We start from the raw sequence: 15,191 nt of genomic DNA on the forward strand, positions 1-15,191 counted from the left end.
CTCCCCCTATCGAATCGTCAATTATTCGGGGTCACCCCTAAACAACAATAAATTATTATAATTTACAGTGTTTTCAGTTAAGAATACAAAAAATAATAATAATGTATTATTGCTGGGTAACCGTTACCACATTTCCAAATTCACATTTGATTGTTTACTTAATTACCTTTCATATTACTCGTGTTATCAGTTATGTATACTTTATAGAATATTTAATGTAACATTTTGTATTGTTTAATTGCATTAGTTTATTATAGTGTGCTAATATGTTTATTTGGCTGTGTTCATGTCAGTGTTAAACATACGTAAAACTTCCTCACTGAAGCCACACACATACAAGTCCCAAAGGAAGAAATACACACACTGAAGTCACTTCACGAACTGAGTCCTAATTCAGTCTATTACAATTGTTTGCACTGTACTCCTACACTTATTTTGGCAGTCCGTGACAGAGGATCGGAGAGAAATGTCATAGGTGGTCGTTTAGTCTGTCACCCAAAACAGTCGGTAGGTGTGACACCCTCGACTGAAATCGAGTCGGCTAGCGGGACGCTTCCTCAAGCAATTTCCTCGTGAAAGTGCGACAAAGACAAACGTATATCCTCGCACACACAAAGATGCTTACAACCTGGCACAAGTATACACCTTTCAATTTCCTCTCAGACACACGGCAGAGACAATCACACACATGCTCACACAATTCAGGCCTCAGGCAGACTGTCGGCGACAGCGTCTCTGCTCTAATAACAGAGCTCATTGAAGCATAATTGAAAATGACTTTGGAGAATTGCCACATTAAGGGAGCATGGTGGATATCTGCAGGTGTTGAGGAGAATTGTATTTGGGAAAAATAGACTGAGAGAGAGAGAAAGAGATGAAAGCGGTGGAGGGGTTTCCCGACAGACGACGAGGAGAAGCCAAATGCGAAAAAGGAGGGAGGAACGGGACGTAATAGAAAGTGGATAAATGATAGAACGCCACTATTTACATTCATAGATGGCCCGCAATCTGCAAGGAAGTTTCCGTCATGCTCTAAAGGTGACCTCAGGAAATGAGACACATCTTTCAGGACAGAGATGGGGAGAAGAGGAAAAACAATGACGCACGGATCGCAAAAGCGGCAGTTCGCCTGCAGATGTGCATTTGCAGGTGTTTCGGAGGGGTTGTCTAACATGAATGTCGAAGTGAAGCTCTTCACACTGACAACATGAAGGTCAGAGTGCTCCAAAAACACTAAAATAGGGACAAAAATGGGTCGGAAACATACATCCTTACTCTATTATTCACTACAAGCAGAAGTAAGCTCACTACAGGCCGTGACCCTTACCCTAGAGTCTGGAAAAAAAACAATTAAATATTGTTTGGAAATAATGAGATGCTCATTAAGGGCAAAGATCACACTAGTTGCATAATAAACGTCCCATGCTGCCTGAATTCACCACCACACTCTGTATGGTTCAAAGGTCTGGGCCAATTTCTTGACTTGTAGGTCAAAACACCTAGCAGAGGTTAGTCTCTCACAGCCAGAGTTTTGAATTATGGGATAACATGATATGGTCAGATCCACATTACAGCTTATTCCTGCCAAGAAACACCTACTGAGACAGGAAAAGAGCGACTTAACCAAGCATAGCTTGATGTATTTTTACATGCAATTTAGGGCAATGATTATCTGAAATGGGTAACATGCATATTGTGTATTTTGTTCAATACTTGGAAGAGAAAAACAAGCACAATATACAATTTATCTTGTGAATAACTAGTTTACTTACTACTAAGTCCTCAAACCAAACTCTTAGTATCTCACAGATTTCTTGATCAAATTTGCTCTACTTCCACAGCACTTGGTCAATTGACTTTCCTGGAGAACTGATGAAAAAATCCCTTATTGTGTTCTTATTCTGGAAGTTGCGTAATATCAGCCTACTCTAATCAGATTAGATTTTACCAGGTCAATTCTGCCGTCTGAGGCGGAGACTTGAGAAGAAACAAAAATCAATATAGTATAGTGAAGCTATTCTTCTGCTATGATTTTGACTCAGTATAAGTCAAGTATCAATATTTTAAACCACTATTATTACTGTTATTATTCTGCATTGATCGAGCAATGTTTTGATTTTTAGATAGGTCAAATTACATACAAAAATCGATTGCTGCTTATTTAATAGTGTAATAATGTTTTACAGTGAAATTGATCATATGTTCATCTGGTTTGTTCAGTAATACAGATAAAAAGGTGCAATGTGCAATCAATGCATTATTTCCAAGCAATGCATTAAAAATAAACTTCATAAATGCATAAAACCTTACTTCACTAAAGAACTGATCAATATATCACAATACTTATATCGCAGGAAGAAATAAATGCAAGATGTTGGGAGTTGAGGGCTCTGATAGGTTGAACTGTGGTAATATAAATTAAAAATATAAGTAAATTTGGTTTGTGACATTTCCACATAATTTCCTTTCTCGATAAAATAAAATAAATCAATAAAGTAAGAGGAATTAGTTTGATGCATGATGACCAGTACTTTTTTTTTCACTGTAAAGGCAATTTTTTTACAAGTAGGTTCATGGTTGATTAAAATATATATTAATAATAATGAATATAGATTTTAAAAATCTTATTTTTAAAGTTAAAATAAGGGGGAAAATACACACACACAGCAAGACTACAACTTAACATCTCTCTCAACTGCTCATCTTGTCAAGCATGCAGACATCCTCCGTGGACCCTTCTTTTCTCTCAGTGATCTTCAAGAAAGCTTTTATGCTCAGAAATGAATCTTTAAAATAAAAGAAGTATAAAAGTTTGACATTTCCACAAGGCACTATTACTCTTGCATGAGGACTGAGACATTCTCTGGTTGCAGCCTGAAGGACAAACATTGGTTGAACGCACACAATGCAGATGCTAGCAAGGGATCTAAATGTGGATCAGACAATGGTCAATTCAGGATCATCTCCGGCATGTCAACATGGAGCAAGACAAGGAGCTGGGAAGCTCCCACAATGAGCTCCCTGTCTTTTGTGTAATCCAATTCTGGCATCTATTTTCTGGGTAACTCTTAAAGCACAGCATAGAGAGCAGATCTGAATATGGAGAAAAGAGGGATGTGTCCATCACCGATGCACAGACATGGACGTATCCTCTCAGGACAGTGGGACTGATATAAGGTGACATCTTCAGGTCATGAGAATTCAGGTCTATGAAAGTGTAAAGGCTTGTTTCTAACTTTATATCTAGGACTGTAAGACAGGACTGTACAGGACTGGTTGACTGTACATACACTACCAGTTTGGAATAGTTTCATTATATTTATGTTTTTGAAATAAGTCTCTTATGCTCACCAATGCTCTTTTTATTTGATGAAAAATACATTAAATACAGTAAATAACTGATGGCAAAGCTGAAATTTCAACAAACACTACTCTAGTCTTCATTGTCACATGATCATTCAGAAATCATTCTAGATAAAAAACATTTTGATTAGTAGTGTGTATCAGTGAGTCCTAAAGAACAAAAAGAGAAGATGGCCCATTCGGGAAAATTTAAAATTTGTTTAGAGATGACTATCTTGCATGATGATGCTCATCCAATACATTATTAAAATAAATAAATGAAACATTTGATAATTTAGCAGAAATAGCACAAAATCTACCAATATCTTAAATGCATGAAATATGACAGTTTAGTTGAATAATTGAATAAAGACCAATCAAACACCAATCCAGACATTAATCTGATTTACATTATATAATTATATGAATCATATATAGGCCAATTTTTTTAATTCATGATAGTAAACTAGGAATTCAGATTAAATGGTTCCTTTTATTTGTGATTTGGGTTATGATGATTAATGAATGTGCTTGCAATGTACAGTTAATTCATGAAATTATTAAATAACTAAATTAATTATAATAATTGCTAAATATTAAAACTACCAGCAACAATATGGCACTTTTCACATTCACACTTGGCACATTTGAAATTCTCTGTCCTTGAACAGAATACAATTGAGCAATGAGCAAAGCCCCCCCCCCCCCCCCCCCACCCCCACCCCCACCCCCACCCCACCACAAAAAATGTAATCCTCTCCAGCAATCCACTTATAGCAGCCCATTATACCTCATCACATACATGCAGTATTCACAAGAATGATTTAACAACAACGGGAGATGCAACATGCCAAGCCCTGCTAATGGAAAACAAGCTTTCATTACTGTTGATGAGACTTTCTGCTAGCAAACAAGACTATATTGCTTTGACAGAGAGAATGAGAAATAGAAAGCATGAGACAGAAAGAGAAAACCGTTTTTTTTCCCTGCCTGTGACACCTAAATCATTCAGCAAATGAGCAGCACCCCAATTCTATTGTTTCTTTATGGCTCCTTTCCTCATACCCAGTCTTTGGGAGGTAGAATAGAAGTGCAGACTCCAATAGTAGGACTTTTATTTCCTCTCTCCTTCCTTCCTCCTGGTTTTTCTTCCATTTTCAAGGGTTTGTTTGATAGTATGTTCATACAGATTGCCACATCCTCCTTAAATCTTGCTAGTGTGCTTCAAAGGAGTCAAGAGTCTGGTTGGTGTAGAAAAGGCAGAGCTGTGCAAAAGAACCACCCTCCAAGTACAACTGAAAGTTTTCATTTGCATCCCTTCATTCTTTTTTCAGTGCTTTTCCCCAGTTATCTTCTTCTTTCTCCCCCAATTAGAAGCTTTAGATCCAATCAGCCTGAACTTATAACAGTGGAAAGAAATATTGCTCCAAACTCTTTTGGAAAGTTTCCTCTCCATTGTGAAGATGTGCAACCCATCCCACTGTCAGAGTTTTAAAACTATGAGATGCTTTTCAGAAAGACATTAGTTTAGTGGTTCTATTTACGGTTTTAACCATTTAAGTTTGTTTTGGTCGTGCAAATTATTGTAAAATGTTCCATTACCTTTATGCATTAGATGTTCATTGTTTTACTTATTGATAGTTTAAAAGTAATTGAAGTAAATGTGTTCAATTGGTTTCGTTAATGAGTTTAAGTGCAGGCAGAATTAAGGGAGTAGGGTTTACATTAAGCGAAGTTCATTTTATGACTCAGCATCTTAAAAACTCCAAACTTTTAAACTTCATTGTGCAACATTTATGCTCTGGACATGATTAATACTTCACACTGTATGGCTTGAGGAAAGATTTACATATACTTTTCTAGGTGATCAAACACACAGTTTTGACCTAGCAGATAATACAAATGTCAAACAAACACATAAACAAAAAAATCATAAAAACAAATCAAAATCAAACAGACAGTCAAACAAAATAAAATAAAAATTTGGGACTCTTTTGACTAGTGCCAGTTAGTAACCACCTATTAGTCTTCAATAACAACCTAAAAAACACCCCAAACACCATACTAACAACAAAGATGGTGCTGAAAATATCTTAATATTAATCCAACATTGCATTTATGGGTTTGTTCTAATCCCAAAGTATTTAAGTGTACATTGATAATATTCTTAGTATGTGCGGTCAACTGAAAACAAGATGTCCTCTGTGTGTCACGACAAAACCAAAGCAATATTTAATTTACACAGAAACACAAACCAAAGCCTAAAACAGAATGCTACTTTTTTGCAGACCTGTAAGCACTTGCATTTCAATCTAGATTAATATATGTATACAAGAATATCAGCAAAACCGATACCAGATGAATGGAAACTAATTATACTTATTTTAGCGCTCTGCAAGAGCACGTGCAGCTCAAGGGTTTCAAACCATGGCAACAGTGCATGCTTTCATTTTCTGGTGGTTCTGATCTGAATTGGTCTAAACAACCTGCTCCGTATAGCAGCCAGTGCTGAGAAGTCAGTTGCTTATTTTCCTGACATGCTTACATCAAACATTAAAAAACAGCTATGAAACCAGATTTCTCATCAACGGAGCACTCAATTCAGCAGATAAGCGCTGGAGACAAGCACAATATGACGTGTCATTATAATAAATAATTGGGGCCATGATAAAAGGAAAATGAGACCTTTAAACTTACAGTCTTTACATTGACAGAGATTAACTGTCATGTATATGACTCTATTCCTATATTTAGTGTAATTTCCTTAGAATTAAATACCCTTGGGGCTGCTAAAGCAGGACAGGGAACGGTCTGACTCCCATTTCTGACACATCTGGTGTGTCGATGGGATTTTAATTTGATTACAGTAAACATAACAAGTACCTCTGAGGCTGCTTCTGAAACTAGAAAACCGCTCGCAAATCCAGTCTAGTGAGCACATGCTGATGGCGGTGATGATATTCTCAATTTATTATTATGACAGACACTAAATTAGAGTTGGCTCCAGGATATAAGGGGAAGTCCCACCAGTGTAATTAAAAAAGGTAAGAATATCAATAAAAAAAAAATAGAGTGTTGTAAATGACCTTCTGAATAATAATCGTTAGTGATTTATGATCGTCGTCAGAAAGCACGGAGAGGGGGCGAAGCAGGAGCCCACAGAATTTTCATAAATCTTATATATATTAAATCTGGAATGATAATCTTGAGGTTTATGAGCTATTTTTGAGGTTTAGTCAAATATAGAAACTAGTGTTAATAAGATAGATAGATAGATAGATAGATAGATAGATAGATAGATAGATCATATAATATTTATTTACCTCATAAAATTCAAGATTTGAGATATTTATGTTTTATTTAAGGTCAGAAGAGTTCAACTGGTACACTGCAATATAAAAGTCTGTCTCGTCTGATCGGAGTGCATTGTTTGGAAGCCTAGCATACGTCAATTCCATAAAGCCACAAAATGATCGTAAAAACATCTAGACAATTTTTTCCCCTAATAAGAGATGGCACGAAGAGAATCCCTGGGGAAAATGAACATGGGCAAAGTTCTTGTTTTTCTTCTTGCTGAGAGGTAAGTTCTGACTTCTTTAAAAGGTCAGGGACATCAGGTAAGTCCTGCTCCGAAAGGTCTGACTGGTGTTGCACGCGCTGACCTGTGAAATATCAACTCTATATAGGACCTGCTGCTGCCAAAATGATGCAATTTGAAAGTCTGTCAGCGGTCACCCTTGCATGACCCCCCTAGGCAGCAATGTCAGATGAAAGCATGCAATGGAGATTGGTGGTCCAGAAGCAACTATATGCAGTTTTAGAGCAGCAGGTAGATCAGATCATATTATGTTTGAATATAATTATTATATTATAATATTATATAATTATAGTTCTGTTCACACTCACACAGTGCAAATATTGATGCAAAAATTTGAAGAACAATCACTCTATTCACATCATCTTGAATATACAGTCATTTCTAACATTTTCTGCACCATTATGAAGATATACCTTGATCAATCTATGTGAAGTGACATACTGCCAAGTATGGTGACCCATACTCGGAATTCGTGCTCTGCATTTAACCCATCCAACGTGCACACACACACACAGCAGTGAACACACACACACCGTGAACACACACCCGGAGCAGTGGGCAGCCATTTATGCTGCGGCGCCCGGGGAGCAGTTGGGGGTTCGGTGCCTTGCTCAAGGGCACCTCAGTCGTGGTATTGAGGGTGGAGAGAGCGCTGGACATTCACTCCCCCCACCTACAATCCCTGCCGGCCCGAGACTCGAACCCGCAACCTTTGAATTACGAGTCCAACTCTCTACCCATTAGGCCACGACTTCCCCATCTATACAAAACAGGTGTCTTTTGCATCTTTCATACACACAGTTTCTAAACAAATAAGTAAAAATTGAGCAACCATCATATATTTCTGCTTTTACAGGAATACGCAACTCCAGAAAAATAAATAAATAAATTATTCAAATAAAAATAAAAAGCATTTTAAAAAAACTGCCTGATTGGTACTTAAAAATATTCTCCATAATGATCTTTAAAGGTGCTGGGTAATTTCTGTACTAAAGCATAAAAATACTGTAACATTTGTAGATATTTAGAAAATATATTCTACTTTGAAATGTGTGTTCTGTGTCAGAATTGTGTTTTGTTTTGGTCTGTGTGATTCCACATACTGCAAATTTACCCAATAATATTTCGACACTCCGGGCTGCCAATTGCCAGAAAATACAGCGCACTGCAGCCATGGAAGCCAGCAAAACAAGTGGGTCAAAAATCAGATTCTACCTAGCCTGAAAAGCATTGGCATAAAAAAGCTAATTAAAATGCGGATAAATCAATTAATCAACTTAGAGTGTAAGGCTCTTTGCCTGCATTGACAATTGTGCTTGTTCTTTTTTGTTTCTCAATCTGGCAACCCACGAGAGCGTTGAGTCTGAAGAAACAACAGAAGATACAAATTTCAAATATTTTGAATTTGGACTGCAGTACCAATTTATTTCTTATACTTTTTTTTTTTAACTGAATCCTTATTGTTTTTGTAACAGGAATAACATGCCAAATAAGATATATCAAAATTACAAATAAAAAAAACAACAGCATTCAGTTTAAAAAGAAATAACTAAATGTTCTAAGTTATGTCTGCCTGGCCAAGATTCCAGTAGCAATTTCAACCGCTAGCTGTTTTACACACTGCACCTTTAAATGAACTACTATTCTAATCAAGTGCAACAAAGTTTCAGAACTTAAGAGTTCCATTTTGCATCTATTTGTCGCTGATTAATTATAAATAAGGTATAAGGGGTTCCCTCTTCCTCCGAGAACCCAGGATGTTTGCATGAGAAAGAGGTACAGTGCTTTGAGCAAAACAAGTGTCAGTTCTATTACTGGCATCGATATTTCCTTCACATCCACACACAGAAGGGTTCATTCACTTTGAATATTATCTGGAAAAATGACTGATCCGGCTCCATTGTTTAAGGTCATGCTGTTCATTAAAACTGACACGCCGTTTCTCAGAGCGATGCTCGTGCCCTGACCTTTCTCAAAAAGTCAACAGCTGTCTAGTTTTCGGCTAGCGGAACTAAACTTCACCAATTGCTCCTTCAAAATCCACCTCCATCTTAATTGAACTTTGATCTCAATTAAGAATGAAGATGTGTGGGCCTTGAAGTATATTATATCATGAAACAGAGTCAGTGACCAAAGCTAAATGCAGACGCAGTAAGAAAATGGCAATTGATACCAGGGTTGCGCTTAGATTTGCTTTTAGCCTGTGTAAATGAGCACAGAACTCCCCAGAGGCCTGATTTGTGGAAAACTGAGTATTGGAGAGCCATCATTTTGTCAATACATACTTTCATTGCTGTGGGAGCAGTCATTGTGATGTATTAAAAGTGAGGCTGCATGAGCCACGGGGTTTAGCAGGCTAGACTACACAACAGTGTGAGAATTCGGTCTTCATCATGACAGTCGGGTTTGTGCTTTTATTTGTGTTACTGTTGATTTGAAGTTGGTAGGCTATTGTGTTCTTTCTTTCCATCTCCAGTTTATTTTTTTATTTTTTTCCTCTGCATTTTATCAATTCAAATTACATAATTTGGAAATAAAATAAAATAAAATAAAATAAAATAAAATAAAATAAAATAAAATAAAATAAAATAAAATAAAATAAAATAAAATAAAATAAAATAAAATAAAATAAAATAAAATTAAATTAAATTAAATTAAATTAAATTAAATTTTATAATAATAAAATTAAATTAAATTAAATTAAATTAAATTAAATTAAATTAAATTAAATTAAATTAAATTTTATAATAATTAAATTAAATTAAATTTAATTTAATTTCCACACAGGAATGTGATGATAAATTAATACTGAGAATGTACAATTAACACTGTATTTATTAGATTGTGAACTTTGTTTTCTCTGCGCCTTCAGCTTACGTTTCCTTATTTATTTAATAATAATAATAATAAATTATTAAAATGTTAATATTTATCAATTAATAATTTATCATTTATAAATTAAATAATGAAAATAAATTACAATAAAATAATAATAATAATAATAATAATACAGAAAATATTTTGTTCTCACAGAAAAATTTAACAAATTAAAATTGTGAATATGCAATTAATACTGTTTAATAGACTATGAATGTTTTTTGTGCTCTCTCCATCATCCATCACCAGCTTGCATTTTCTCTACATTTATCATTTAAAACTACATTCAGATCAAGGACACAATTCTGAAGTAAAGAAGGGAGAGAGAGAGAGTGCCGATTAATTGCTTTCATTCCTCTCCAATGAAACCTCACCAGAATCTCATCCTCTAAACACACTCGCTCTTCAGCTAGTCCATAAAACCCAGCTCCTCGCTGACTACAGCTTCAACCTCAAAATCATTATTAAAGAAATTGACAAAAATCTAAAAGACTCTCACGATGAATCTCTAAAATTACACGTTGACCTTCAAAATAAACTCCAATGCTACTCAACCCTAAACAGAACCACTAAATTTTCCAATTATTTTTTGATTAAACTATTTAAAGAAAGACAAATCCTCTCCAAAATCAGATTAAGTAACCTTGATTTAGAAATAGAGAGAGGAAGACATAGACAAACATGGACAGAGCAAGAGCAAAGGATGTGTAGACACTGTGATCTACAGCAAATAGAGAACGAGAAACACTTTCTGCTGATTTGTCCTAAATATCACAATGTGAGGGAAACATTTCTCCCCAGAATTGAAGCCCTGATCGCATCATTTACTGAACTTAGTGATACTGAGAAAATGCCCTTTTTACTTGAAGATGATAACACAGCTGCAATAGCAGCAAAATATGTATTAACCATTCACAATGTTAGATGTTAAACATGATTAACTTGAAACTGACTTACTTTATCTTTTCATTTATTTAGATGGAATTTATTTATTATTTGTTATGTTGCTATTTATGTTGTTGTTGTTATGTATATCTTAATGCTTTGGCAACATTGCGTTACACAGTCATGCTAATAAAGCTTAATTGAACTGAATTGAATTTGAGAGAGAGAGAGAGAGAGAGAGAGAGAGAGAGAGAGTTACTAAATTACAATAACAAGAAACTCAGGTGAAATATTTAGAAAAATTAAGTTTTCTTCACCCTGGTCTACAAAATTTAATTATGAAATATGATTAAAAATATACAAATACTACTTTTCATTTAATTTCATTTTTTTTTGTTTATTATTATTTTTTATCAATAATTTAATTATTCTAATATCCACTGAATATCTTAACTTCCTTAAACTACAATTCTGCATCATGTTTGCTACCTCAATTCAAATACAAGAACTACTTCTCAATTCAGCTCAGACATGCACACAACCCCAATGCACATGAACATTATTAGTGTCAACAACAATAATAATAATAATAATAATAAATTGTAATTAATTGTATTTACAAATAACAGATCAGACATGGTCGTATAAAATCTTCTATTGGAAGTATAAAACCTTCCAATATTTAAAATTGAGTTAAATCTTAATGTAAATTAAATAGAGTATAATTGACTTCCGAAATCATTTTCCCAAATTTGATGTAATGTGTAGTAATTGCTTAATTGCACAACAATTATGGAGTAATATAGTAATCATAGCAATCATATTCTGTACTTATATTGCACATAGAATGACACACATCCTTTACAAGGAAAATCATTCAGTGTATTCTCAGAAAACCCATTAACCTTGAAACCCTTCTGCCCTACAGCAGCTCATGAAAAGAGCACTGCACTTGTCATCTCAAATCAGACGTCATCGCAAATCGTCAGACTTAAGCACCTCAATACACAGCTTCTCTTGGTCCAAATTGAAGTGTTCAGTTGACCGTGTGAAAGATAAGGCTGCTCCTTTCACTGTCAATTGCACAAAGTGTCCAGATTGTAGAGGACTTCTATGGTTTGGATCAGTGTCAAAGTCTTTTTTATGCTCTAAATGTGGAAATAGTTAAGAAACAGGCGATACTTGGCTACTTTCCAACTGATAGTATAAATTAATGCAACTGGCAAAAAAAAAAAAAAGATATATATATATATAATTTTTTTTTTTTTTTTTTTTTTTTTGCCAGTTGCATATATATATAGTCCACAAAAATGTGACAAATTAAATTTGTGAATATGTAATGAACACTGTTCTTGCTTGAGATGGAATAGTTCCTGAAGTGAATACTACTGTTCCTCGCTTCATTCAAAATCACATAACTCTGCTCACCATCGCTCACTTACTTTGCATTGGATAGAAAGTGTAATGGAGAACGGAAAAGAGCTAAGATGGGAGGAGAGAGGTGGGAGAGAAAGGAAGAGATGGTAGCTTTTAGCTCACCTCCATAAAGTGCTTTCCGTTACACTGCCAAGGTGAAAGTCATACAGCTTGGTGAGAATCAGAATCACCTGTGAAAAGAAAACCAAAAATCAAATAAATCTATATGCCCTGATTTATTTATTACTCTTATTCCTTTCCATCACATTTATATTTATTGCAGACGGTTTCTTTTTAGAGCCAAAAACGAGCTGCAGGAGACTTCACATATTTCAATTTCCAGGACAGGAACAGACTCCAAGATTCAGGTTAATAATAACAGCGCTATAACTCGCAAGAGTCAAAATAAACTTGCATGTAATTTCATGATCTTTAATACCATAAAAAATGTATTAGCAAATATATAAATAAACATTAGCTAAAACAATGTCATGCAGCCTTCAAGTATTCCTCAATTTAATCAGTCAGTAATTAATAACAGTAATTTCTCAAGATTTTGACCTTTCTAATAATGTATAGTTTGTCATGATTAAATAAACAGTTACACTTTATTTTAAGGCGTCCTTGTTACAATGTAATTATGCCTTTAAGTACTGAATAATATTAATAAACTACATGTACTTACTATATGGTTAGGGTTAGGATTAGGGTTTGTTTTAGGGTCACTTGCATGTAATTATGCATAATTTATTGTTATTATAATAGTAAGAATATGTAACGTAACAAGGACACCTTAAAATAAAGTGTTACCATAGACACGTTTTATTTTATTTCAAATATATAACAAAAAATAAATACATAAATAAACATAGAAATGGGTCACCATTTATCCACTGCATGTTGACAGATAAGAAAAAATAGGAGTTAATTGATAACGGTTAACGCTAATTACTGTTGTTTTATCAACATTAGCAATATTAAATAGCAGAAGGTATATTAAAGCTACTGATGCAATACTGTTCAAATAATGTTTGTCATGTCTGTTTACGTCCACACAAGATAAACTAACCATGTTTACATCAATGCATTGCCAAGTTGGGGCTCTTATTTTAACTTAATACTAATTTCATGCCAACACACCAGTAATTTTAACATCTACTCCTCAGTAAAGTCCCGAAAACTTCAATTTAGAAACCAGAGGTGCCTAAGGGCTGGTGGATAGCTATGCTCATTTTCCCCAAAGCCCTTCGATTGTTTGTCTTCCCGACCCCCTGATGTTGTGTTTACTTCTCTTTTGTGTCAACAAGCAGGACTCAATCGGCCTTCAAGGCTTAAGCTGGGTGGGATTGAGCTTGATAGTTCTCAACCCTGACCTTGGGCTGTATGATCTGTGAGAGCTTTTAGCCTGAGGGTCAGTGAGAAGACAGCGGGAGCTGCTGAACTAGCCATCCAGAACGTCAAACACTCATGTATGCACGCGCATCACACGTTCACAGCGCCAACCACATCAAACGCCTCCACATGCTTCACTGCGCACACCACTGAAAATGATAAAGGCTTAAAAAATGTGTTTTCTTTGCATTTTTCTTCACTTTATGGTGGCACCTTAAGGAAGAGTGGGGTAAGATGTCTCGCCCTCTTAATCAAGCAAATACTCATTCATTTGCAGCTGCATGGGCTTATCTTGGTCTAAAGGCCTGTTCACACCAACAATGATAACTATAAAAACAACTATAATGATAACAATATCAGCATCCACACCAACGGATGAAGACAATCTGTTTATTTTAAGCAACTGCTTCAGTCCTATTGTCTGCCACTTTAAATACTCGAGGATGGATTCTGATTGGCTATCAATGCTTTTATCATTCATCAGCTGGAAAAAAAAGAAGATCTGAAAGTGATTTTGATCATATCATTCCTCTGTTCTAAAATATATTGTTATATTGTAGAAATTTTTTTTTAAATTATATTGTTGTTGTTGAAAATACTAACTGCATTCAAATATTTTGAATATTAAAACTATCTTTGTGTTTTAGAAAAAAAATCATCATATCACGCTTTAGTACACGTTTTATTTTCATTTAAAATTATTTATTTATATTTTTAATTTTTATATTTTATTTTTATACTTGTTAAATATATATATATATATAAATATATATATATTATTTGTATTTTGTTTTAATACATTTATTTTTACACTTATTAAATATAAACAACTACAACAACAACAAAAAAAGGCAAATTGCTTTAATGTTTTCCTCACTGTTTTCCTTAAAGGGATAGTTCACCAAAAAAGAAAATATATTTATTACAGTCAGTGGTTATTTTTCAACATTTTTCAACATTCTTTTTGTTCAAAAGAAGAAAGAAAGTCTTGTAGGTTTGGAACAACTTTTAAAAAATCTTCTAAAATCAATTGACAGCAGACATTCTTCAGACATTTATCCTCCAGAAGACAACATGAAGTAAAAAGCGGCACAGTTCTTATTGAGCATTTTGGTTAAGATTGTATCCATTTATTCTCTCAAACAAAGGCTGATGATACACGGGACAACTTTTTGAGGCACAGGGCCCACGACTGATCTAAAGTATCCAGATTTGTTGGGAATTTGTTACCCAGTGGGAAACTGCCCAAGCAAGAATGCTCAAAAAAAGTTGCCTGGAAAAATTCCTCAAAACGTTACCCCGTGTATCATCAGCCAAAGAAACACGCTAAATTATTCACAAATGAGTGCTCTAAGGACAATAAACAAATCTCTGAATTGACTTCCAAAATTAATTTAGCACAGTCAATACACCCCCAAAAAAGGGAGATTGACTCCCACCATGACTTAATTACCTTTAAAACCCAAAAGAACATACATGGGCAGTATCGCATAGGTGACCGACAGTTATATAATTAATAAAGGGCTCAGTGCTTACATTTGCTTCACAAACGCAAGGCGGAAGACAGCAACTGACAGAGGGCAGCCGTGCTTATAAGTCACCGTTGCAGCACATGGTCCCTCACGTTGACATTTTACATAATTATGGCCATTTCCTTCTGTCAGATGCTGCTGTGTTTCCT

At 34.8% G+C, this 15,191-nt stretch overlaps 1 protein-coding gene across 1 annotated transcript in view; it reads right to left on the reverse strand.

The window, feature by feature from the left end:
* The window catches only part of LOC306873764 (VPS10 domain-containing receptor SorCS3-like), a gene marked incomplete at its 3' end in the record, with an annotated part of 216,402 nt that overhangs the window by 104,407 nt on the left and 96,804 nt on the right, over positions 1–15,191 (reverse strand). Inside the window, exon 2 of the mRNA XM_079423246.1 lies at positions 12,242–12,309. Within this exon, the coding sequence (XP_079279372.1) occupies positions 12,242–12,309 (68 nt within the window). The remainder of the gene's footprint in view (positions 1–12,241; positions 12,310–15,191) is intronic.

The sequence above is a fragment of the Barbus barbus genome (genome assembly GCF_936440315.1).
Source record: "Barbus barbus genome assembly, chromosome: 8".
Taxonomy (NCBI): Eukaryota; Metazoa; Chordata; class Actinopteri; order Cypriniformes; family Cyprinidae; genus Barbus; species Barbus barbus.